This window comes from Pelophylax lessonae (assembly GCF_965119305.1).
Source record: "Pelophylax lessonae genome assembly, chromosome: 3".
In the NCBI taxonomy this organism is placed as follows: domain Eukaryota; kingdom Metazoa; phylum Chordata; class Amphibia; order Anura; family Ranidae; genus Pelophylax; species Pelophylax lessonae.
In genome coordinates, this window is record NC_138770.1 from 517,754,881 (window position 1) to 517,779,016 (window position 24,136).

General features: G+C 42.2%; 2 protein-coding genes across 2 annotated transcripts in view; one reads left to right on the plus strand and one right to left on the minus strand.

The window, feature by feature from the left end:
* SHPRH (SNF2 histone linker PHD RING helicase) overlaps window positions 1–15,669 on the minus strand; it is a 222,116-nt gene extending 206,447 nt beyond the window's left edge. The window contains exons 1-2 of the mRNA XM_082250133.1: window positions 15,535–15,669; window positions 1,786–2,410 (exon numbers count right to left, since the gene is read on the minus strand). Coding sequence (XP_082106259.1) covers window positions 1,786–2,391 — 606 coding nt within the window. The 5' untranslated portion in view covers window positions 2,392–2,410; window positions 15,535–15,669. The remainder of the gene's footprint in view (window positions 1–1,785; window positions 2,411–15,534) is intronic.
* The window catches only part of LOC309549695 (sulfotransferase 6B1-like), a 403,842-nt gene that overhangs the window by 328,630 nt on the left and 51,076 nt on the right, over window positions 1–24,136 (plus strand). The window lies entirely within an intron of this gene.

Genomic DNA, 24,136 nt, shown 5'->3' on the forward strand with positions numbered 1-24,136 from the left:
ACCCTTTTTAGAGATCCTTCCTACATTGTGTCACAGTAATTGAAAAACTGTGCTTCTAAATACCTTGTTAGCTTCGTTCTTTCTGGCTGCTCTACTCCTCCCGCTTCTCCTCCTCTGAGTGTAGCTTTAGATTGGAGGAGGAGAGCCATTACATGGCCAGCAATTAAACATCAGAGGAGAGCAGTCATGTGACCGGCCATGAAAGAACAGAGCTAACAAGGTATTTAGAGGCATCGGTTTACAATGACAGTGACACAATGTAGGAAAGATCTATGAAAAGGGGCTGGCAGTGATTTTTTTTTTATTTTAAAGTAAGCTAGCAGGGCTGTCCCAGGAGACTAGGGGTCTCTTGGGAGTGCAGGGGGGCTGTTCAATGTAAAGAGGGCTTTATAATAAAGTGGGTGTATACTGTGAATGGGGGGGGGGGGGGGGTTGTGTAATGTACAGGGAGCTGTGCAATGTATAGGGGGGGCTGAATAATGAAAGGGGCTGTGCACTGTGCAATGTAAAGGGTGGCTGTATACTGTGCAGAGGGAGGGGGCTGTGTAATGTAAAGAGGGCTGTGCAATGTATAGGGGGCTGTAATGAAAGGGGCTATGTACTGCACAGAGGGAGGGGGCTGTGTAATGTAAAGGGGCTGTGCAATGTAAAGGGGGGGCTGTATAATGAATGGGGCTGTGTACTATGCAGAGGGAGGGGCTGTGTAATTTAAAGAGGGCTGTGCAATGTATAGGGGGGCATTAATGAAAGGGGCTGTGTACTGCGCAGAGGGAGGGGGCTGTGTAATGTAAAGGGGCTGTGCAATGTAAAGGGGGGCTGTATAATGAATGGGGCTGTGTACTATGCAGAGGGAGGGGCTGTGTAATTTAAAGAGGGCTGTGCAATGTAAAGGGGGGCTGTATAATGAATGGGGATGTGTACTATGCAGAGGGAGGGGCTGTGTAATGTAAAGAGGCCTGTGCAATATAAAGGAGGGATGTATAATGAAAGGGGCTGTAAACTGTGCAGAGGGAGGGGCTGTGTAATGTAAAGGGGGAATGTATAATGAAAGGGGCTGTGTACTGTGCAGAGGGAGGGGCTGTGTAATGTAAAGGGGGAATGTATAATGAAAGGGGATGTGTACTGTGCAGAGGGAGGGGCTGTGTAATGTAAAGGGGGAATGCATAATGAAAGGGGCTGTGTACTGTGCAGAGGGAGGGGCTGTGTAATGTAAAGGAGGGATGTAAAATGAAAGGGGCTGTGTACTGTGCAGAGGGAGGGGCTGTGTAATGTAAAGGGGGAATGTATAATGAAAGGGGCTGTGTACTGTGCAGAGGGAGGGGCTGTGTAATGTAAAGGGGGAATGTATAATGAAAGGGGCTGTGTACTGTGCAGAGGGAGGGGCTGTGTAATGTAAAAGGGGCTGTGCAATGTAAAGGGGGGCTGTATAATGAAAGGGGCCATGTACTGTTATTTTTTTAAATTATTAAAATGTTTTTTTCCCTGACACTTCGCTCTTAAAATGAAGGTGCGCGTTATACGCCTGTGCGTGTTATACACCGATAAATACAGTATTTTCAGGATGCAATTCTTAAACATATACAAAAGAAGAGACAAAAGAAATGGCCATATATCTCAAATAAAAAAAGAAGAATTGTCCCAGACAGCCTTTGATAGTTTCATTTTTTTCAAGTTGCAAAGACTGATTGCTGCTAGAAAGTCTGTCAGAGACAATTTTTCTTTCAGCAGGTAAAAAAAAAAAAAAAAAAAAAAGAGAAAGGTTTGATGCCAAATCAAATAAATTACCTTCATTTCATCATGTTCTATTTGTCTTTGACAAAGTGCAATTAGCTTCTTTTTTTGCAACCATATTAAATCTTCAAGTAACTGATCACCAACCGAGGCTTCAACTATCAGTTCTTCTGTGTTATTCTTCCTGCATGAATCACTAGTCCCCTCTTCAGCCTCATCTGTTACGCTTTTATGGGCGCAAAGTAGAAGCTGAGTTGACATTCTAGTCAATGTAAAATTGCAACCATGAAAAATAGTTTTAGAGTGGAGTGTGGACCTAAAATAAATACTGAAAACACCTAGCAACACTTTCCAAACATGTTCTACTTGATGAAGGGAGTTCAAAATGGTAAGATCGGTGAACACTTGAGTTAAGATGACATCCGGTTCTTTTTTACCCTCTGTGCATAGTTCTGAACTAACATTTTCAGGTCCCAATGTGGGAAACAGACTTTCAGGTTTGTGGTTTACAAATGAGAATGATGTACTAGCATCTAGATCACTTCCATCCACTTCTAGAGTTGGGTCATTCCTTCTGTCTTCATGCATGTTCCAGCATAATTGCTTCTTCGCTTCATCATCCAGCTTAGCTGGAGCAGCCCTTTTCCTACGACCAGCCATAACTGAAAGAGGTCTCACCCTGCAACAGAGACATTACATGTTAGCAACTAGATAGCGCATCTTAGTTTTGATAATTAAATATTGAAAACAATTTTAAAAAGGAAAGTCTCAATGCATTTTACAGAATGTATTATGTTTCCATGGAAGCATTTCCTTATAGCCCAATTCCAGTGACCCAGTTGTTTTAAAAATTACAACTGCATGAATACTTACCCCCTTTTTAAGCCCTGATCAATTATTTGTCCTCTTCCAGGTAGAATGACTCCAACCATCATCCACCCCCACTTCCTTTGTTGCAGGAAGCATGCCAACAGAAAAGTGTGGGATAGGAAGGGGGGGGGGGGTTGAAATTTAACGTTAAGGTTTCATTTTTGGCACTATTTAGGTCGCGTTACATCTTGTGCGACTGGTCATGTGACTTTGGACCCCAAAGTCGCATGACAAGCCACATCCAATGTTTCCCAATGAGTACCATTCATATCTGTGCAACTTAAAGTCGCAGCGACTTTAAAGTCGTTCCTGCATTACTTTGGTCCGACTTTCAGGGCCATAGACTTCAATGAAAAACTAGGGATAGACCGATTATTGGCAAGGCCGATATATCGTGGGCCGATATGCACTTTCCCCGATATATCGGTATCGGCCCCAGAACTGGCCAATATTGCTGATATTTTTGTGACGTCATTCTGCCTTCTTAGGCCACCTCCCTCGCCTTGGACAGCCTTGTCTGGAGTCAGGACTAGTCTCGCAAGAGTGTATCACAGCCACCCACAGGCCCTGTACCAGCCACCCACAGACAGGGTGCCAGACAGCCAGCCACCCACAGACAGGGTGCCAGACAGCCACAGGCACTGTACTACCCAGCCACCCACCACAGGGTGCCAGCCAGCCAGCCACCCACCACAGGGTGCCAGCCAGCCAGCCACCCACCACATGGTGCCAGCCAGCCATTAAGTATTAAACAAAAATTAACATGTTCAGTACCAGATTTGTGTCATAAATTGTCTTTATTTTTCAAAACTTTAAATGTATAAAATATTGGTCTATACCGATAGGTTGTGACCAAAATATCGGTATCGGCCCTGAAAAAAAACATATCGGTCTATCCCCAATGTAAACCCTCAAAAGTCGCATGAAATTCACACCTGCACGATATACATGTGATTTCTGTGTGAATGTACACAAAAGAATGTCGGCAATGAAAAATAAATGGCAAAAAAAATTACAGCGTGGGGTCCCCCCTATCCATACCAGACCCTTATCCGAGCATGCAGCCCAGCACGTCATTAAAAAGGGGGGGGGGGGGGGGTCATTTTAGCACTGTTTTTTTTCTTTAATTTTTCATTGTCGACACTCTTTTTTTACATTCAGCTGTCAGTGGGGAAACACTCTGACAGCTGATGAGTCATCGGTTGTTAAGGATGCCGCAGCTGGCATCCTGGCCTGCTCCTTAACAATCAGTTACTCTTCACACAGAATTCAGGTTGCTCGATACATTTGGAAATCATTAGAAAACAAATAAATGAAACAAAACAATTTTTTCTGTTCTTCACATCGACTTTGTAGAGCACAAAACAATCCCATTGGTCAAAGCCAAAGTCGCACTCATCCAAAGCCACATTTAGTCGCACTGCAAAATCACAACGGAAATCACACAATTTTGAAGTCGCACAAGGTGAATGGACACTTACAATACTGCAGTCACTCCTGAAACGGAATCACTGGTCTTGTGCTGACGAGGCCCATTAATTCCCCCTTAAGTTTTTTTTTAACTTTTGTCTGTTATCTTTACAGATTTTATTTGGAAGAAACCACATAAGATTAGGCGAGAAATCCTTCAGGGATATGGGAGGCTTGGCAGTACCAAATGCCTGATTTTTTTAGGCAATGCAACTCCAACATTTTAATGGTTGGGAAAGCCAATCCTTTACAAAATTTCCTTACAAATTGATTAAGGGGCTGTTTTCATGGTTATGTCCACTATATGCCTTAAAGACTTTAGCTTATCTCAAATCTCCAGCACAACTCCCTATTGTTTGTCTGATAGTAAACATGTCTGGGCATCTGTAGAGAAGTTATTTGATATTACTGGTTATACAAGGTTTACCTCTATATGGGCGAATGATTTACTTCCTGAATTTTAGAAGTTGGGGGACTTAAGGCTTGGGCCAAAATAGGCATTCTGATAATTTCATATTCATGTGAAAAATCAATTTTTCCAAAAATGTCAGCAATTGCAATACAAATTTTCTTTAGATAAAAGGTCTATCAGGATCTTCAAATCAGACATGTCTTTTTAGGCCCAAAACAGCTCCCTCGGCTTTTCAATTGCAGATACTCCATTATTTGACACAATTGTCACTTGCCCGACGAAGGGGCCCTGCGTGGCTCCGAAACATTGCCGTGTGTTTACCACGTGACCATGTGAATAAAGCTTAGGACCCTTCTGAGGAATCCTTGGTGTGCTGATGACATTTCTTCATTCAGATTGTCTGCGGATACCAGCCGGTGGTCATTACAGCACCCAGCATCATTATAGCTGTTACCATGAATGTGTGCGTGGGGAATATTGCTTTTGGTCAGGTTCTGAAAAAGAATATCTCTGGTTTCTTCTTCCCCCTCGTATCGGCAAACACAATTGTTCATTATCCATTGAGTATATCAGACTTCACATTTTCTATGTAGTATAGGTCTACGGCCAGATTCTTGCTGTAACAGATGTGGCCAACCGCAGGGAGACCTGAATCACCTGCTGTGGCGCGGTCCTAAGCTTAAGCGATACTGGACAGAAGCTATCCAAATTATTATTTAATATAAATGTAGCAGGATTTTTTCTTATATAGATTTACGGATATGTATTTTGGGCCACTTTTGGCACTTTTCCACTGCAAGTACCGGCTCGGCTCTACTCGGCCCTGCTTGGCCCGGTTTGCTTTTCCACTGCGGTACCGCATGGTATAGTGTCGGAACGGTTCGGTACGGTACGGTATAGGTTTGCTTTTCCACTAAAGTAGTACTAAAGTTAAGTGGGTGGGATAACAAGGGGGTGGGTGTGATTCTCTGACCAATCAGTGGCTAGTAGTGACTGCATGCAAAGGATTGTGGGATATGGTACCAGTTTGGTACCTGTTGAAACCACAATCGAGTAGGTACTGTTTTTTCAGAGCCGTACCGTACCGTACCGTTCGGTTCCATGCAGTGGAAAAGCAAACCTATACCGTACTGTACCGAACCGTTCCGACCCTATACCATGCGGTACCGCAGTGGAAAAGCACAAAAGCGTGCCGAGCCGGTACGGTTCTATGCAGTGGAAAAGCGCCATTTGACTCTTCTCATTTGGATGAGTATTAACTCCTGGGGGTTTATAAAACAAAAAAGAGGACAGGGGCCACTCAGTAACAAACAAGGTTTATTGCACAAAAATTTAATTTTGTGTTAGTGGTGAAGTTGCGCGAAAAGTGCGCGTTTTCATGTAAACGTGCTTTTCTATCTCCACATGTAATTTATCCTGATTCATCCTTGAGACAAGTATATTTGTGCTTTTTAATCCTCTTAACTTCTTAATAACCTCTTATTTTTCTTTCTTTTTACTTTTTTCCTTTCTCCTTTTCCCTCCCCCCCCCCCCCCCCCTGTTATATATATTGTTTTATATAACATAGTGCTATGGAATTAGCTTATATTACTTTCATTTTCGGTTTCTTGCTACTTTATAGGTTTTATGTTAAATATGAAGTATGCTTCTAGCATTGGCATAATAGTATGGCATTAGAACTTTTTGCCCCGCCTCTGTATTGTGATTAGCGTAGCCAGTCCATATATGACAGCATTCTGTCGGTCTTCGGAATCGTCTGAGGAAGGAGCGCTGTGTGCATGCTCGAAACGCGTTACGTCATCACAAGCCAACGAGCGGTTCACCGCCGTCTGTGGTCTGATCCTGCTCCCCCATTGGATTCTATTCTAGTGGCGTCATCTCCCGGCTGCTGGTCCGGCCGATAGGAAGAAGCGCCATGCCATAGGGGTAGAGAAGCTATCAGGAGAAGCCCGAACCCAACTTTTATGTAAGTGTGCTATGTTTTTTGTGCAATAAACCTTGTTTGTTCCTGAGTGGCGCCTGTCCTCTTTTGTTTCATATGTGCCAGCGGGATTTCGGCTTTTGCCTGCCTACAGTGCTGCCCTCAGAATCAACATCGGAACTTTGCCACATTTGGAGTTTATGTACCTCTCTCCATCTGATCCACATTTCAGTGCGGGTCGCACCTGTCGGCACAAGCGCCCAACACATCCTTTTCTTTGTTCCTGGGGGTTTATAGAGTACTCTTTATCACTCAAAGAATGACCATCATTAAATGGGTTTCAGTTTCTCCCCCTACAATATCTGAATGGGTCCAAGAGTTGAACAGGAGTATTGCGTATGAGAAGCAAATATACTTTCTACACAATGCCATGCTTAAACTTGACTGTATATGGAAATGCTGGTTAGATTTTTTTCATTTAGAAACCCATAACTGATATGTACTATTTTTTTTTTTGTTATGGATCTGTGCTGTGATGGGAAGATGTGTATTTTTTTCTTATTATTTAGGTTGTGTCTTTTTGTTATCCCGCTCCTGTCAATCAACTCCAGTGGTGAGGGAGTGGGGGGGGGCCAAGTCCCAATGTCTGTGTCAATGGAAGCAGAAGTGCTCGGAAGCAAGCCCACACGGGTGCCCCAATGGGAATCAGTTTTCTATTGGGGGCACCAGCGCGGCTGCATAAACACACAGCTCGGGAGTAAGCAGGCACTTTATTGCCTTTAAAAACAAAAAAAAATTCTAATAAATTAAATCAGATTAAAAAGGAGAGAACAGGGGTAGGCAATCCTTGAGAGGTGGAAAAGATCACTGATCATCAAGGTGTGGCACCGTTTTTTGCTGCATTAAACAGTAAGGAACTTTTAAAAAGTTTAGGGGTCAGGAGTAATACACAGTGAAAGAGTAGGGAGTAGGTAAGGCAGAGTTCAGAGATCATGCTACTAAATTACATACATTTTCAGTAGCAGAGAGGATATGAAGAATACACAGAAGAAACATAGAACGCACAGTGGTTAGCACTTCTGTCTTGCAGCAGCCGTACAAGGTTACACACACAAAATGTATCTCCCTTCAAGTTAATGGGGCTACAGACCCAATGCTTCCTCACCACCTGTTAAAGCGGTAGTAAACCGCTGCGTTTTTGTTTTTATTTTTGCAACCTGCAAAGTAAAGCCATAATGTGCTATCGCATACCAGCACGTTATGTAAAACTTACCTTAGAACGACAGTGGCGCGCGGACAAGGCTTCCATCTTCACCTGGTCTTCCTTCCGGCACTGGCTGTGTGAGTGGCCAGAGCAGCACTGTTGTCACTCCCGCGTTTGCATGCGGAAGCCGTCATTTATGGCACAAGATTCTAAAGGAACGGTCCGGGTGGCCGTTCCTTTACAGCGCATGCTACATCTACAGTAAATATCTCCTAAACGGTGCACATAAGTATGCCTTATTATAATAATAAAATAAAAAAATAGTATCTCACCTCACATTTTTGTAAACATTTTATTATATCTTTTCATGTGACAACACTGAAGAAATTACACTTTGCTACAATGTAAAGTAGTGAGTGTACAGCTTGTATAACAGTGTAAATTTGCTGTCCCCTCAAAATAACTCAACACACAGCCATTTATGTCTAAACCGCTGGCAACAAAAGTGAGTACACCCCTAAGTGAAAATGTCCAAATTGCGCCCAAAGTGTCAATATTTTGTGTGGCCACCATTTTCCAGCAATGCCTAGACCCTCTTGGGCATGGAGTTCACCAGAGCTTCACAGGTTGCCACTGGGGTCCTCTTCCACTCCCCCATGATGACATCACGGGGCTGATGGATTTTAGAGACCTTGCTCTCCTCTACCTTTCATTTGAGGATGCCCCACAGATGCTTAATAGGGTTTAGCTCTGGAGACATGCTTGGCCAGTCCATCACCTTTTTCCACAGCTTCTTTAGCAAGGCAGTGGTCGTCTTGGAGGAGTGTTTGGGGTCGTTATGTTGGAAAACTGCCCTGCGGGCCAGCCTCCAGAGGGAGGGGCTCATTCTCTGCTTCAGTATGTCACAGTACATGTTGGCATTCATGGTTCCATCAATAAACTGTTGCTCCCCAGTGTCAGCAGCACTCATGCAGGCCCAGACCATGACACTCCCACCACCATGCTTCACTATAGGCAAGACACACTTGTCTTTGTACTCCTCACCTGGTTCCCGCCACACACATCTGAACCAAATATCAGTTTATCTTGGTCTCATTAGACCACAGGGCATGGTTCCAGTAATCCATGTCCTTAGTCTGCTTGTCTTCAGCAAACTTTTTTTAGGCTTTCTTGTGCATCATCTTTAGAAGAGGCTTCCTTCTGGGACGACGGCCATGCAGAGCAATTTGATGCAGTGTGCGACGTATGGTCTGAGCACTGACAGGCTGACCCTCCACCCCAGAAATGCTGGCAGCACTCATACATCTATTTGCCAAAGACAACCTCTGAATATAACGCTGAGCACATGCACTCAACTTCTTTGGTTGACCATGGAGAGGCCTGTTCTGAGTAGAACCTGTCCTGTTAAACCTCTGTATGGTCTTGGCCACCATGCTGCAGCTCAGTTTTAGGGTCTTGGCCATCTTCTTATAGCCTAGGCCATCTTTATATAGAGCAACAATTCTTTTTTTCCGACCCTAAGAGAGTTCTTTGCTATGAGGTGCCAGTGAGAGTGATAACACCAAATTTACCACACCTGCTCCCCATTCACAACTGAGGCCTTGTAACACTAACGAGTAACATGACACCGGGAGGGAAAATGGCTAATTGGGCCCAATGTGGAGATTTTCACTTAGGAGTGTACTCACTTTTGTTGCCAGTGGTTTAGACATTAATGTGTGTTGAGTTATTTTGAGAGGACAGCAAATGTACTCTTGTTATACAAGCTGTACACTCACTACTTTACATTGTAGCAAAGTGTAATTTCTTCAGTGTTGTCACATGAAAAGATAGAATAAAATATTTACAAAATGTGAGGGGTGTACTCACTTTTGTGAGATACTATATATTTTTGTTTTTTTTAATTATCACATCTGTGTTAGAAGTTTTTTTTACAATCAATGGCATTATTACATATAATAACTTTATGAGAAAGGATTTCAGCACAGCGCAACTTATTTATATTGACATAAAATATTGCAACAACTGCCATTTTATTTTCTAGGATCTCTGCTAAATATATATATATATATTATTTTTGGGGGTTCTAAGTAATTTTCTACCAAAAAATACTGATTTTAACTTGTAAGCAACAAGTGTCGGAAAAGGGCTTCGTCTTTAAAGGAGTTGTAAAGTCCGAAGGTTTTTTTATCTTAATGCATTCTATGCATTAAGATAAAAAGCCTTCAGTGTGTAGCAGCTGCCCCAGCACCCCCTAATACTTACCTGGGCCCCCTCTCTGTCCAGCGATGTCCACGAGTCCCTCAGCCATCCTGGGACTCTCCCTCCTGATTGGCTTAGATTAGAGATGCACGATTCTGGATAAAATGAGAATCACGATTTTCTTCCTTAGATTAAAGATCACGATTCTCTCTCGATTCTTGGCAAAACATCATCTTTAACATAAAACTTGGGCTACCTTTACTGTGTCGTTTTTTTTTTTTTTTTATATAGGTATAGGGAAATTATGAGAAAATCCGCCTGATTGTGTAAACAAAGCAGGCGGATCTTCTCTGTGACAGACAGGGAGAGATCACAGGATTCAGCATAGCTGAACCTGCGATCTCTGTCTATGTCACAGAACCCCCCCACACACGTCAGTAAGCTCGAGGCATACATTTAACCCCTCGATCACCAACAGTATTAACCCCTTCCCTGCCAGTGTCATTATTACAGTAACTGTGCCTTATTTTTAGCACTGATTACTGTAGTAATGTCACTGGTCCCCCCAAAAGTGTAAAAAATGTCGCAGTCCCGAAAAAAAAAAAAAAACCCGCACATCGCCACCATTACTAGTAAAAAAAAAAAAAAAAAGACAAATCTTTGCCGTAGTTAGTAAACGCGATAACTTTTGCGCAAACCAATCAAAATATGCTTATTGCGATTTTTTTTACCAAAAATATGTAGCAGAAAAACAAATTGGCCTAAAATGTTAAAAAAAAAAATTGATTTATACATTTTTTTTGGGAATGTTATATATCAGAATGTGAAAAATATTGGTTTTTTTTTTTCAAAATTGTCACTCTTTTTTTCAAAAATTTAAAAATCGCACAGGTGATCAAATACCACCAAAATAAAGCTCTATTTGCAGGGGGAAAAAAGGACGTAAATTTCATTTGGGTACAGCGTCGCACGACTGCGCAATTGTCAGTTAAAGTCGCGCAATGCCAAGTTAAAAAAGTGGCCTGGTCATTGAGCAGCCAAATCTTCCGGGGCTAAAGTGGTTAAAGTGTATTTTTTCCCAAAAAACTGTGTTTGAAAGACTTCTGATATTGCAACAATCACCATTTTATTCTCTAGGGTCTCTGCCAAAAAAAAAAAATCAGGATCTCGATTCAACCCCCCTATCTTTTTCCAGCATTTCCACGATTCATACAGTGGTGCAGAGCTCAATCGCAGCTGTAGAAAAAAAAAAAGGAAGAAAGAGCCTACAGCAGATGTTTATCAACAATGCTCAGCGTTGGGAGAAAATTAAAAAAAAGCATCATTTGGATCTTTTAGATCAAAGGGATGAACTTCGGTCTGTGAGGCCCCGTTCACACTGGGGCGATCGACTTCCAGGCGCGACCTCGGAGCGGCCGGCACGGACTTCATAACATTGAAGTCTATGACGGTCGCTCCTGGTCGCCCCAAAGAAGCTCTGGACCCTTTTTCTAAGTCGGAGCGACTTGTGTCGCTCCTATTAGAACGGGTCCGCAGCTTCCCTATGGAAGGCGACCTGTGAGGCGACCAGGTCGCCTCACAGGTCGCATTAGTGTGAACGGGGACTAAATGAGGTCAAATTAACCACTTAAGTGATTGTAAAGTCTAGTTTTTTTTTTTTTTTAAATAACAACAACATGTTATACTTACCTCCTCTGTGCAGTTGGTTTTGCACAGAGCAGTCCAGATCCTCCTCTTCTTGGGTCCCTTGTTCCTGCTCCTGGCCCCTCCCTCCTATCGAGTGCCCCCACAGCAAGCAGCTTGCTATGGGGGCACCCGAGTCAAGCTGCAGCTACGTCTGTCCATTCAGCTGTGAGTGAGCAGAGAACAGAGCTTGTTCTCTGCTCACTCACAGCTGTCAAAAAAAATAAAAAAAAAGAGCCCCAATATTTATCGACATTGTTAAGGCTGCTAGACAACTATCTAGAAACACAATGCTTTACAATGTATCCTTTCATTCTTTTAGATCAAAGGAATGAACTTTTATCTGTAAATGAAGGCAGTTTAACCTCTCAAAGACTAACCCTTTTTCTGACACTTGTTGTTTACATGTTGAAATCAGTATTTTTTGCTAGAAAATTAATTAGAACCCCCAAACATATTATATATATATTTTTTTTTTATTTAAAAAAAAAAAAAAAAAATGAAACAGTAAAGTTAGCCCAAGTTTTATGTATAGTATAAAAGATGATGTTTTGCCAAGAATCGAGAGAGAATCGTGATCTTTAATCTAAGAAAATTGTGATTCTCATTTTATCCAGAATCGTGCAGCTCTAATCTAAGCCAATCAGGAGGGAGAGTCCCAGGACGGCTGAGGGACTCGTGGACATCGCTGGACAGAGAGGGGGCCCAGGTAAGTATTAGGGGGTGCTGGGGCAGCTGCTACACACTGAAGGCTTTTTATCTTAATGCATAGAATGCATTAAGATTAAAAAAAACCTTCGGACTTTACAACTCCTTTAAAGGCGAAGCCTTTTTCGGACACTTGTTGCTTACAAGTTAAAATTAGTATTTTTTGGTAGAAAATTACTTACAACCCCCAAATATAATATATATATTTTTTAGCAGAGATCCTAGAAAATAAAATGGTGTTACATAGTTAGTGAGGTTGAAAAAAGACATCAGTCCATCCAGTTCAACCTATGATGTGTGTGTGTGTTTGCTGTTAATCGTACATTGTATACCCCTGTATGTTGTGATCTTTAAGGTGCCCATCTAAAAGTTTTTTGAAACTATCAATGCTCCCTGCTGATACCACTGCTTGTGGAAGAGAATTCCACATCCTTACCGCTCTTACAGTGAGGAACCCCCTACGTATTTTAAGGTTAAACCGCCTTTCCTCTAGTTTTAGTGAGTGGCCACGTGTCTTATTGTATTCCCATTCTCTGAATAGTTTGTTCCTTATGCTAGGGTCGCCAGTACAGTATTTGTACATTGATATCATATCCCCCCTCAATCGTCTTTTCTTGAGAGAGAATAAGTTCAGTGCTTGAAGTCTTTCCTCATAGCTGATGTCCTAAAACAAACAAAAATAGTCCATTCGCACTAATAATTGAACACCAGTGCAAATACATAAATAAAAATGTCGAACACAATATTCAGATTATATGCTTCCCATTACAATGTGTCCTTCCACCACCATATGTGATATCCTCCACCAAGACAGGATGGCCTGCTTACCAGAGATATAGACCTCAACAGGTCAAGAACGCTTAGAGCTTTTACCCTGCCAGGGCCGCGTGTCTCCAGAGGGATTGGTAAACTGGTAGACTCTCCTAATGCCTCGTACACACCATCAGATTAATCGGCGACTTATCGTTCGCATTTTGTTGCACAATAGTAGTATCGAATTTAACAATGCGTACTAACGATCAGATTATCGTGTGATCAATTCGAAAGTGATTTTTTTGGTACGATTATCTGATCGTGTGTATGAGGCATAAGTATGTATCCTCGACCAATGATCCAACTTTACAGCCTCTCAAAGGGTGACACTCCCCATAAAATGCCATAAAAAATAACTGCCATATTTTATGTCACACGGTATTTGCACAGCGGTCTTTCAAAAGCAGTTTTTGGAAAAAAAATACACTTTATTGAAAAAAATAAGTAATAGTAAAGTTAGCCTAATTTTTTTTGTATAGTGTGAAAGGTGATGTTGCGCCAAGAATCAGGAGAAAATCCTGATCTTTATGGGATGAGCTGGGGTGTGTTCGAGTTTGTATGTGCCCGATCCCGCCAGGAAGCCAAAACTGCACTCCGCTAATCACAGGCAGTGAGACATTTCACGATCCGCAGCTGCACAGATCAGGAAATGTCTCACTGCCTGTGATTAGCGGAGTGCAGTGTCGGCTTCCTGGTGGGATCGGGCACGTAGCAACTCGAACATGCCTGAGCTCATCTCTAATGCTAAGCAAAAAAATTGTGGATTTTCATTTCATCCAGAATCATGCAGCTCTAAAATATATATATTACTTTTTTTTTATTTCAGGTACATTTATAGCGCTGTCAATTTACGCAGCGCTTTACATATACATTACACATTCACATCATATATATATACACACACACACACATACACAGTATACATATACAGTAAAACCTTGGATTGCGAGCATAATTCATTCTGGAAACATGTTTGTAATCCAAAGCACTCTTATATCAAAGCGAATTTCCCCATAAGAAATAATGGAAACTCAGATGATTCGTTCCACAAGTCCTTCAGTTTATAGTCTATATACAAAGATTATAGCAATGTGATAGGTTGTGTAACCATAAAATGTCCATCCACAATATGCAGCCTTCCCAAGAAGATTAGAAGCAAAATCTAGTAGAGCTACAGAATATAAGAGAGATGAGAGGCGCCTCTAGATGTTGCAATATGGTTACATTTAATGAAGGTTCAACATTTAGCAACTCACATGGTTGATGAATAAATTAGGCACATCTAAATATGCAGGCATCCGGGGTAAAGCTGTCCACATAGACCATCTTCTGAACCACCGACTCTCACCACTGTCAGTCTGCAATCCTGACCGGGAAGAATAGCCTGCAGTAGAGCGATCTGAAAGTGAGGCTTTGAATCATTCGTGGAGTGCAGCGGGGAAGGGATGATGAAGATGGCGGTGCGGAGGATGGTCTATATGGACAGCTTTACCGCAGATGCCTGCATTCTTAGATGTGCCTGTTTTAATCATCAACCATGTGAGTTGCTAAATATTGAACCTTCATTAAATGTAACCATATTGCTACACTTTAGAGGCTCCTCTTCTTTTTTATACCTGACGCTACTTGTATATCAAGACATCGCTTGTATATCAAGTCAAAATGTATTTAAAAAGTGTGCTTGTCTTGCAAAGCGCTCTCAAACCAAGTTACTCTCAAACCAAGGTTTTAATGTATGTATGTATGTATGTATGTATGTATGTATGTATGTATGTATGTATGTATATATATATATATATATATATATATATATATATATACATACATATACACACACACACATATACAATTTCAAGGTGGGACACCTCTGCTGTGTAGATCTCTTTGCACAAAGATTACATCTATTGTGGCACTCCCCTCTTACCACAAAGTATCCATCAAAAAATAAAAGATGCAATCCTATTGTATGCATGCAGCTTGATGAAGGACAAGTGCATGTCCGAAACTGCAGTCATCTGTAAATGTATGTTTACTTATTAATGCATGAAGATCAGTAGTAAAGGATATTTGCAACAACAATTGGATTGCTTCTTCTATTATTTGAGTATATATGTATATATATGATGCGTGGGAGTTTGCTTCCCCTTTAAACACCTTCTGAAAAGCAATAAACCATGGATCACTCTTCAAAGGTCTATCACAAGTGTAAACGAGCCCCAAGTGGCAGGATCAACAATAAAAACGAAGTTACAGGGAAACACCAAGACTGCTTTGTTATTGTTAGTGACAGACTGCATCATATATGTCTGGTTTAGTACTGTAAATATCAAAAAGACAAGCACCTATATATATATATGCCAATTGTACCCAAACATTCCCTTTCCACTCGCAAACTTAATCATCTCCAAGAAAGGAATATTTATAAACATTCATCATTCATAAATACGAGTGTACATACATTGCAGAACAGGTAACAATACTAGACTGGGTTTGCACTCCATAAACTCACAGTTACATACCGCCACTCACTGTACGATCACTGATGGCTTTCCTTGCATTGTATAAAGCCAAACATTGTTCACTTGTTTTCCCTGTCAGCCACTACTGCGTACCGGAAGTACTGAGAGCAACCTAATCAAGCAGCCATGCACTTCCCACAGCACAACCACGCCCTCTCGGCTCGGTAGCCTATCACCGCTTCTCACACACTCGGGCAATAACAATTCTCCGCACGCTGGGATGCGCTGTAATGGGAGAAAGCTGTGATTGGATGGCGGGTTAAAGGGTCCCGTGCTGTCACGTGATGTTTTGTAGGCGGAAGGCGGTGTTCCGTGAAAAAACCATACCCGTGAGAAAACCATACCCCTCGTCACTTCCGGAGGGTATGGTTTTCTCACAGTAGTGTTTTTAACGTTATACTTGCCGCGATTACATTAAAACAGCTCCTCTGCAACATTGCTCATCCCCGCTCCTTCCCCTGTCACTTCCCTCATCTCGGCTAATTAATATAAAAGCGGCTCACGGAGCAGACATATCTCATTTCATACACCCGCTGCCGATTTCATATTTATTAGCCGACATAAGGGAAGTGACAGGGATACCAGCGGGGATGAGCAATGTTGCAGAGGAGCTTTTTATTGTAATCGCGGCAAGTATAACGTTAAACACATACTCCGTATTATTTCCATCCCCTCCGAGCATGCGTACTTCTGATCTTCTCTGCTGTTCCTTGAAGTTTCCGGGGCTCTGAGCATGCGCACTGCTGCGCTGCTCAGCAGTTTCAGACCGGAAGTGACGAGGGTATGGTTTCTCCACGGGGTATGGTTTTTTAACGTTACAGGGGAAAAGAAACTTTGTGGCTGTTGTGTAACATGACAGCGTGTATGATTGTGTTATGTATACAGCGCTTCCCCTGTCCTGCCAGTGTGTTGCTCAGTTCTAGCATGTGTATTGGAAATGTGACTGGTGTGACCTGGGCGTACTCTTTGTACAGTACTGGTGAAGGGGCGCTTTCTCAGGGCAGTGTTGTGTGGCTATAGAGGAATATATAGTGGGATGAAACGTTTGAGAAGGTTCTCATTTTCGCATGTGTTCTTTAGGCTCCATGTACACGGGACGCTGGAAATGGCCGTTTAGGAGCAGTTAGGCGTTTTTTTTTAAGAAGCCCCTGAACCCATCTACATTTTATCTTATCTGTCCATGTACACCAGGTCGTTTGCGGGCAGTTGCGTTCAGGGTCTTTTTTTAGAACGCAATTATTTGCGTTCGAACGTGTGTTTCCCGGCGTTTCAAACGCAAAAACGCGACCGAACGCGATGACCCGCGTTTGGCGTTCGCGTTTTTCCATTTTAAAGGGGAATAATTTTTTTGACCTCTAGGAACGGTTCTAAACGCAAACGCCCGCTAAACGCGGGTACAAACGCGACCGAACGGACGTTTCAAACGTCCTAAAAATTCCAGCATTCAAAGGGACTTTTAACAACGTCCCGTGTACATGGACCCTTACTCTGTTTTTAACTGCTGAACAGGGAAAGAAATGAGGGGGGGGGGGCAGCACCTTCACATGTAGGGGGCCCGGGCATTCCGAGGGGCCCCAACCAACTAGACTGAGTTGTTGCTGCTGTAGTAACTAGCAATTGCTAAAGAAGGGCGGCTGCAGAGTAAGATGCTGCTGCTGTAGGAATGTCTCTTTGCTGGATTACGCTGTCTCTCTTCTGAAATAATGAAACTGTCTCTTTGCTGGATTGGGATATCTCTTTGCTGAATATATGAGGCTGTCATTTTACTGGATTGGAATGTGTTTTTGCTGAACATATGAGGTTGACTTTTTGTTGGATTAGGATGTCTCTTTGTTGGATTAGGATGTCTCTTTGCTGAATGTATGAGGCCGTCTTTTTGTTACTGGATTGGGATGTCTCTTTGCTGAATATATTGGAATGTCTCTTTGATGGATTGGATTCATTTTCGTATATTAAATTGTAAGAGTGTTAAAATAGAAGTGGGTTCACTGAAGGAACTGGCCTGTGGGCGGATTCAGTGGGACGGCCAAAGGGAGGGCCCTGCTGAATGTTGGTGGTCAGGCCCAGAGGGGCCCAGGCCTAAAGGTGTGTAAGGGGCCCCAAAATTTCCAATGGCTGCCCTGCCCCTGAGTAATCTGAAACACGTTTTTAGAAGTGTCGCGATGCTGAGCACCACGTTTCAATGTTATTCTATTGTGTTTAGAAAAAGTACAGGAGCTAGTATGATCATGAGTTTTAGCCCCAATAGACTTCAAGCAGAATTAAACCCATAGATTTAACAGTTTCAAAAAGTAGTTAGATTGTAAGCTCTAACGAGCAGGGCTCTCTAGTTCCTCCTGTTTTGAATTGTATTGTAACTGTATTGTCTTCCCTCACATTGTAAAGCGCTGCGCAAACTGTTGGCGCTATATAAATCCTGTATAATAATAATAATAATACATTTCTGGCACATGCTGGGAATGTAAAGGCTCATACACACCCCAAGAACATGTGGGCGTACATCAGAGAAACTTTTGTACGATTTTCGTATAGTGTGTACACCACTTTCTACAGCTGATACCAACTTTTGTATGAAAATTCCCAAACTGACAAACTCCAAATTTTATTCCCATACGAGAACAAAATGAACGATTTTAGTTCAATGTGTACCGTGTTCGTATGATTTTCGTACAAGAAAAATCAGAAACGAAAGACTGTCCATGATCAGAAACAAAAAAGCCTTTGTTGTACGAGAAATTTCATACAAATTTTTGTTTATTGGTTTGATTTGCTTTGAGACAACAAGGAAAATCAGACGATTCAGCCGTTTTTCTTATAGTGAGTACCCCACTTACTGTCACACTGTGGTTGTGCTCTTAACCAAACTGTCAAACCATCAAATGGCTGGTGTCATAACTGATAACATGTGTAGCATCATAGCAGTTAGCTTCCTTGGCTGAAAGCGATAGGAGGGCTTACTTCCACTTTAAAGTGGAGCCTCACCCAAACCCCACCCCTTCCCTCGCTGCCACCTTTCGGGGAGGAGTGGGTACCTCGTTTTGACAGATACCTGCTCCCACTTCAAGCTGGAGTGTGAGAGTGAGCCAGAAGTTGGCCTCCTTCCCCGCCCATTTACAGAGCGCAGCGTGATTTGCCCATGTGCAGTAGGGAACCAGCTGTGAAGACCAAAAGCTTCACTGCTAGTTTCCCTTAACCAAGATGGCAGTGCCAGCACCTGAGGGCCGATTCAAGTACACCACTGGATGCCTGGACAGGTAAGTGTCCTAATAGTAAAAGTCAGCAGCTACAGTATTTGTAGCTGCTGACTTTTAAATATTTTTTTTTAGGGGGGGGGGGCTCTTTAAGTAGGAGCATCTAAAACAACCTGATGGTTGTAAGCGGGAAGGGGTACTGCGTCTCTGAGGACGTCAGCATGCTGACGAAACGCGTAAGGGGGAACGCACGTAGCGTCGTCACTTAACAGCCGAGTGGAACACAAATCGGAAAAGGTACACGGGCACCACTGCAGTATCGCGTCCCGCTCCAGCTTACACATCACCGTGACGGCCACGCACATTTTTATGGTTTTTACTAGAGATTTTATAAACTTTTATGCCACATTATTTATATGTGTGTATCGGAAGGATTAATAAAACTTTTTTGAGGAATACTACACTATATGGAGTTTACTTCCTTGCATGACCCTTTGGGAGAAAAAAACATCTAGGAACCCGGCAGATACAGGCTAGACCTGCTGAACTGGATCCACTACACCATACTCAGTGGGGGACACCACACAAGCACTAACAGTTGTACTGTCATTTGACCGGTATGACCAACTAAATCTGGTGAGTGATTTAATTCATTAACGTGTGGATCACGTATCACGGATGAAAGGTAGCCCAGCAGTCAGCTGAGGATCACCCACATACTTCAAGCACCTGCACTTTAATTATAAAGACTTTATATTGGACATCTGCAGAGTTGTCTTAATCACTATTTTTGTACACAGAGCCCCCCTTTTTGTTTTTTTGTTTTTTTGTTTTTTTTTTTGTTTATTGCAGGGACTGATCATTCACTTGTCCACCTAATGTGCACAGAGCACTTTTTTGGAAATATATTGCACAATTTGCACTTGGTATTATTCATTTACGTATTAATTTGTTCTGCATATTTGTGACAATTTTTATTTATTTATATGTTGTATGTATTGTACATAATTGCACATATTGCACATATTTATTGATTTACACAAAGAGCAACAATAGCACTTTTAAACCTACTAGTTTAACCACCAAGCAAGCGCTGAGGCGAGGTTTCTCTATTGGAAGCTTTTTTTCTTTTTTATCACTTGCAAACACTGTTCAAACATAAAATCATCTTTACTTCTTTTTCATTAAAATCATGTCTCTACATCAAGAACAATATAAAGGTGATAGAAAGGAGTGACATTACGGATGGGATGAGCATGGATTTAGAATCTGTGTGGGTTGAACTCCATAGGGAAGGAGAAAAGGGGAAAGTAATTGTGGGGGTTTGCTATAGGCCACCTAACCAAGGGGAGGAGGTAGAGCAGGAATTTTTAGCACTACTAGGTAAAGTGGCAAAGCTGGGATTAGTCATCATATTGGGGGACTTCAATTATCCCGACATTGACTGGGATGAGGGGACTACACACTCACATAAGGCCCGTCTATTCACGGAAACCTTACTGGATAATTACATGTCACAGTTGGTGGATTCCCCTACCAGAGAAAATGCAGTCCTGGATCTATTGATCACTAATGACCCAGACATAATCTCGGAGGTAGGAGTCCAGGACAACCTGGGCTCTAGCGATCACAGGATGATCACATTTAGTATAAATAACAATATAACAAGGCAAGTGGGGAACATAAGAACCCTAAACTTCAGAAGGGCAAACTTTCCAAAATTGTTCTCATTGATGGAAAGGGTAAACTGGGACCAAACCCTGGGAACACTGACCACAGAGGATAAATGGGAATGCTTTAGAAACATATTAAGCAAAGGCATCTTGCAGTGCATTCCTATGGGAAATAAATTTAGAAGAGACAAAGCCAAACCTGGCTGGCTAAACTGTAGCGTCAAAAAACTTATTAGGGGAAAAAAATTGGCCTTTAAGAAGTATAAATCAGAGGGCACAGTATCGGCTTTCGAGCAATACAAGGAGGCAAATAAGAAAAGTAAACAAGAAATCAAAATGGCTAAAATCAACTTTGAGAAACAAATAGCAGAGGATAGTAAAAAAAAACCCAAAGAAATTCTTTAAATATATCAACAGCAAAAAAACTAAGGAAGAGCATATTGCACACATAATTAACAATGATGGGAGGATGGTTACAGAGGACACTGAAAAAGCAACCGTGCTGAATGCTTTTTTCTCGTCAGTATTTACACAGGAAACGGAGGGGTACACTGACCATGACTGTATGGTTAGTAGTAATACACAGGACTTGCCACTATGGCTAACAGGGTGAAATCAGGGAAAGGCTGGATAAACTGAACACAAACAAATCACCAGGCCCGGATGGCGTACATCCGAGAGTACTCAAGGAACTCAGTAAGGTTATATCCAGACCACTGTTCCTGATCTTTGCTGACAATATTAGGACAGGAGATGTACCAGGAGATTGGAGGAAAGCTAACATGATTTCGATATTCAAAAAGGGCCAGAGGCATGTCCGGGAAATTATAGGACTGTCAGTTTGACATTGATAGTATGTAAACTTCTGGAGGGGATGATAAGGGACTATATCGTAGAGTTTGCTAAAGACAACAACATCATCAGCTGTAATCAGCACGGGTTCACAAATGGGCGTTCTTGTCAAACCAATCTCTTAACATTCTACGAGGAGGTGAGCTAGATAGGGGGAGACCAGTGGATGTGGTGTACTTGGATTTCGCTAAGGCGTTTGATACAGTTCCCCATAAGCGCTTAATTTACAAAATAAGCTCTGCAGGTATCGACAGCAGGGTTTGCTCTTGGATACGGAACTGGCTTAAAGGCTGTGTCCAAAGGGTGGTAATAAACAGCGCATACTCAGACTGGTCTGAGGTAGTAAGCGGGGTGCCCCAGGGCTCAGTCCTGGGACCAACCTTGTTCAATTTATTCATAAACAACATTGAGGACGGGATCAGTAGTGCGTTATCAGTTTTTGCAGATGACACAAAATTAGGCAGGGCAATAACTGCACAGCATGAAGCAGATATCCTACAGAATGACCTGGACAAAATAACAGAGTTGGCAACGACATGGCAAATGAGGTTTAACGTGGAGAAATGTAAGGTTTTGCACTTGGGGACTAAAAACATAAAAACACAATACACGTTAGGAGGGGAACCCTTGGGGGAATCAAAAATGGAGAAGGATCTGGGAGTCTTGGTTGATGATAGATTAGGCAACAGCATGCAATGTCAAGCGGCAGCTGCCAAGGCCAGCAGAATATTAGCATGCATAAAGAAAGGGATGTATTCCAGAGATAAGACTATAATCCTTCCACTTTATAAAACTCTGGTCCGACCGCATCTGGAGTATTCTGTCCAGTTCTGGTCGCTAGTCCTCAGGAGGGATGTGTTGGAGCTGGAGAGAGTCCAGAGAAGGGCAACTAAACTAATTAGGGGATTGGAGGACCTTGACTATGAAGAGCGTCTGCAATCGCTCGATTTATTCTCCCTGGAGAAGAGACGTCTGAGGGGGGACATGATAGCAATTTATAAATATCTTAATGGGGATCCCAGCTTAGAAAAAAAGCTGTTCATTCGAAGGGATTGCATGAGGACTCGAGGGCATACAATGCGATTAGAGGAGAAGCGTTTTAACCTCAGGCAACGCAGGGGGTTCTTTATTGTTTGTTCTACAGGATTGTGGAATTCTCTACCACAAGAGGTGGTTTCTGCGGGTAGTATGGTGGCTTTCAAAAGACTCTTAGACTTACATCTCAAGGATCAGAACATTCAGGGGTATGTGAGATGATTACAGCCACACACACCTACACAGGTTGAACTGGATGGACTATTGTCTTTATTCAACCTCACCTACTATGTAACTATGTAATTTTAAATGCTAAAATCACCTTTGCAGGAAAAAAAGAAAAATTTACATATTTTTGTTTTTCCACAGGAGCCTGGAAATTCAGTAGAACCTGGGCTCCTGCAGACATGTCCTCCAGCTCTCGGCTGCTAGTGGCTTTCTGTTGAAAGTCAGAAGACATGTCAGTGGACTATGAAAGTGCTCATTAGCACCCTTACATCCCATTCAAACTGCAAGTTCTTCTGCCACATTGGCTGAAGATACTAGTTAATTCATTCACAGGATCCCCGCACAGCCGTGCTGTTTCTGAATAGTGATTGGGGGTGCTGAAAGAGAACCCCCATCTCGCTGTCACAGTGAGGGGGGAGGGGTGAGGAGGCAGCAGCTGGAACGTGTTACAAACATTTTCTGGAGATGAACTTATTTTTTAACAAACATTTAATCTTTTACATGTTTTGTATTTTTTGTTTGTTGCAACCTTCCAATAGTAAGCTGAATATGCGTGGGAATGAGGTCAATGAGAGCTAAATGTTAAAAAAACAGTTCTAGCCAAGACATTGTGATGACCCACTGAAATTCTGTACTAGACCCTTTGAGTCTTGTATGGATTTTTAACCACTGTGTATAATGCAATTGTCAGGCAGGGCAAGCGTTGATCTGGTACATCCTTCCAGATCTGTGCCTTGGCACGATCCTGTGGATGCTGTGCCCAGCAGACAAAGCAGATCACCAATTTGTTTACTAAGAGGTGGTGCTTCACCCTGATACCGTGTGATCTCACTGACTATTCACAGCGATCACATGCCTAGTAGTAAACAGGGCTGCCATTTATACAGCCGTTGAAAACTGCTGTGGTCTCTGTAATTGGTCGCAGTGATCACATGGTACAGGGCCAAGCACCATCTCCCTGGACCATGTGATAGCTACAGCCAATCACAGTAGTTCTCAATTGCTGCGGGAATGCAACTGAGAACTGTCAGAAATTATTGCTTATACAGTCATCATGGCTGTAAAAGCAATCCTATTACAAAAAAAAACTAATCATTTCCCTAGAGTAGTCAGGGTAACACTGCACTGCTCTGGTGACAGGATGTAAGATAAAAAAATGTATAATATATATATATATATATATATATATATATATATATATATATACACACAGTATCTCACAAAAGTGAGTACATCTCTCACATTTTTGTAAATATTTTATTCTATCTTTTCATGTGACAACACTGAAGAAATTACACTTTGCTACAATGTAAGGTAGTAAGTGTACAGCTTGTATATCAAATTGCATCAAATTGGTCTGCATGTCTGTTATCCCAGAAGGAAGCCTCTTCTAAAGATGATGCACAAGAAAGCCCACAAACAGTTTGCTGAAGAAAAGCACACTAAGGACATGGATTGCTGGAACCATGTCCTGTGGTCTGATGAGACCAAGATAAATTTATTTGGTTCAGATGGTGTCAAGCATGTATGGTGGCAACCAGGTGAGAAGTACAAAGACAAGTGTGTCTTGCCTACAGTCAAGCATGGTGGTGGGAGTGTAATGGTCTGGGGCTGCATGAGTGC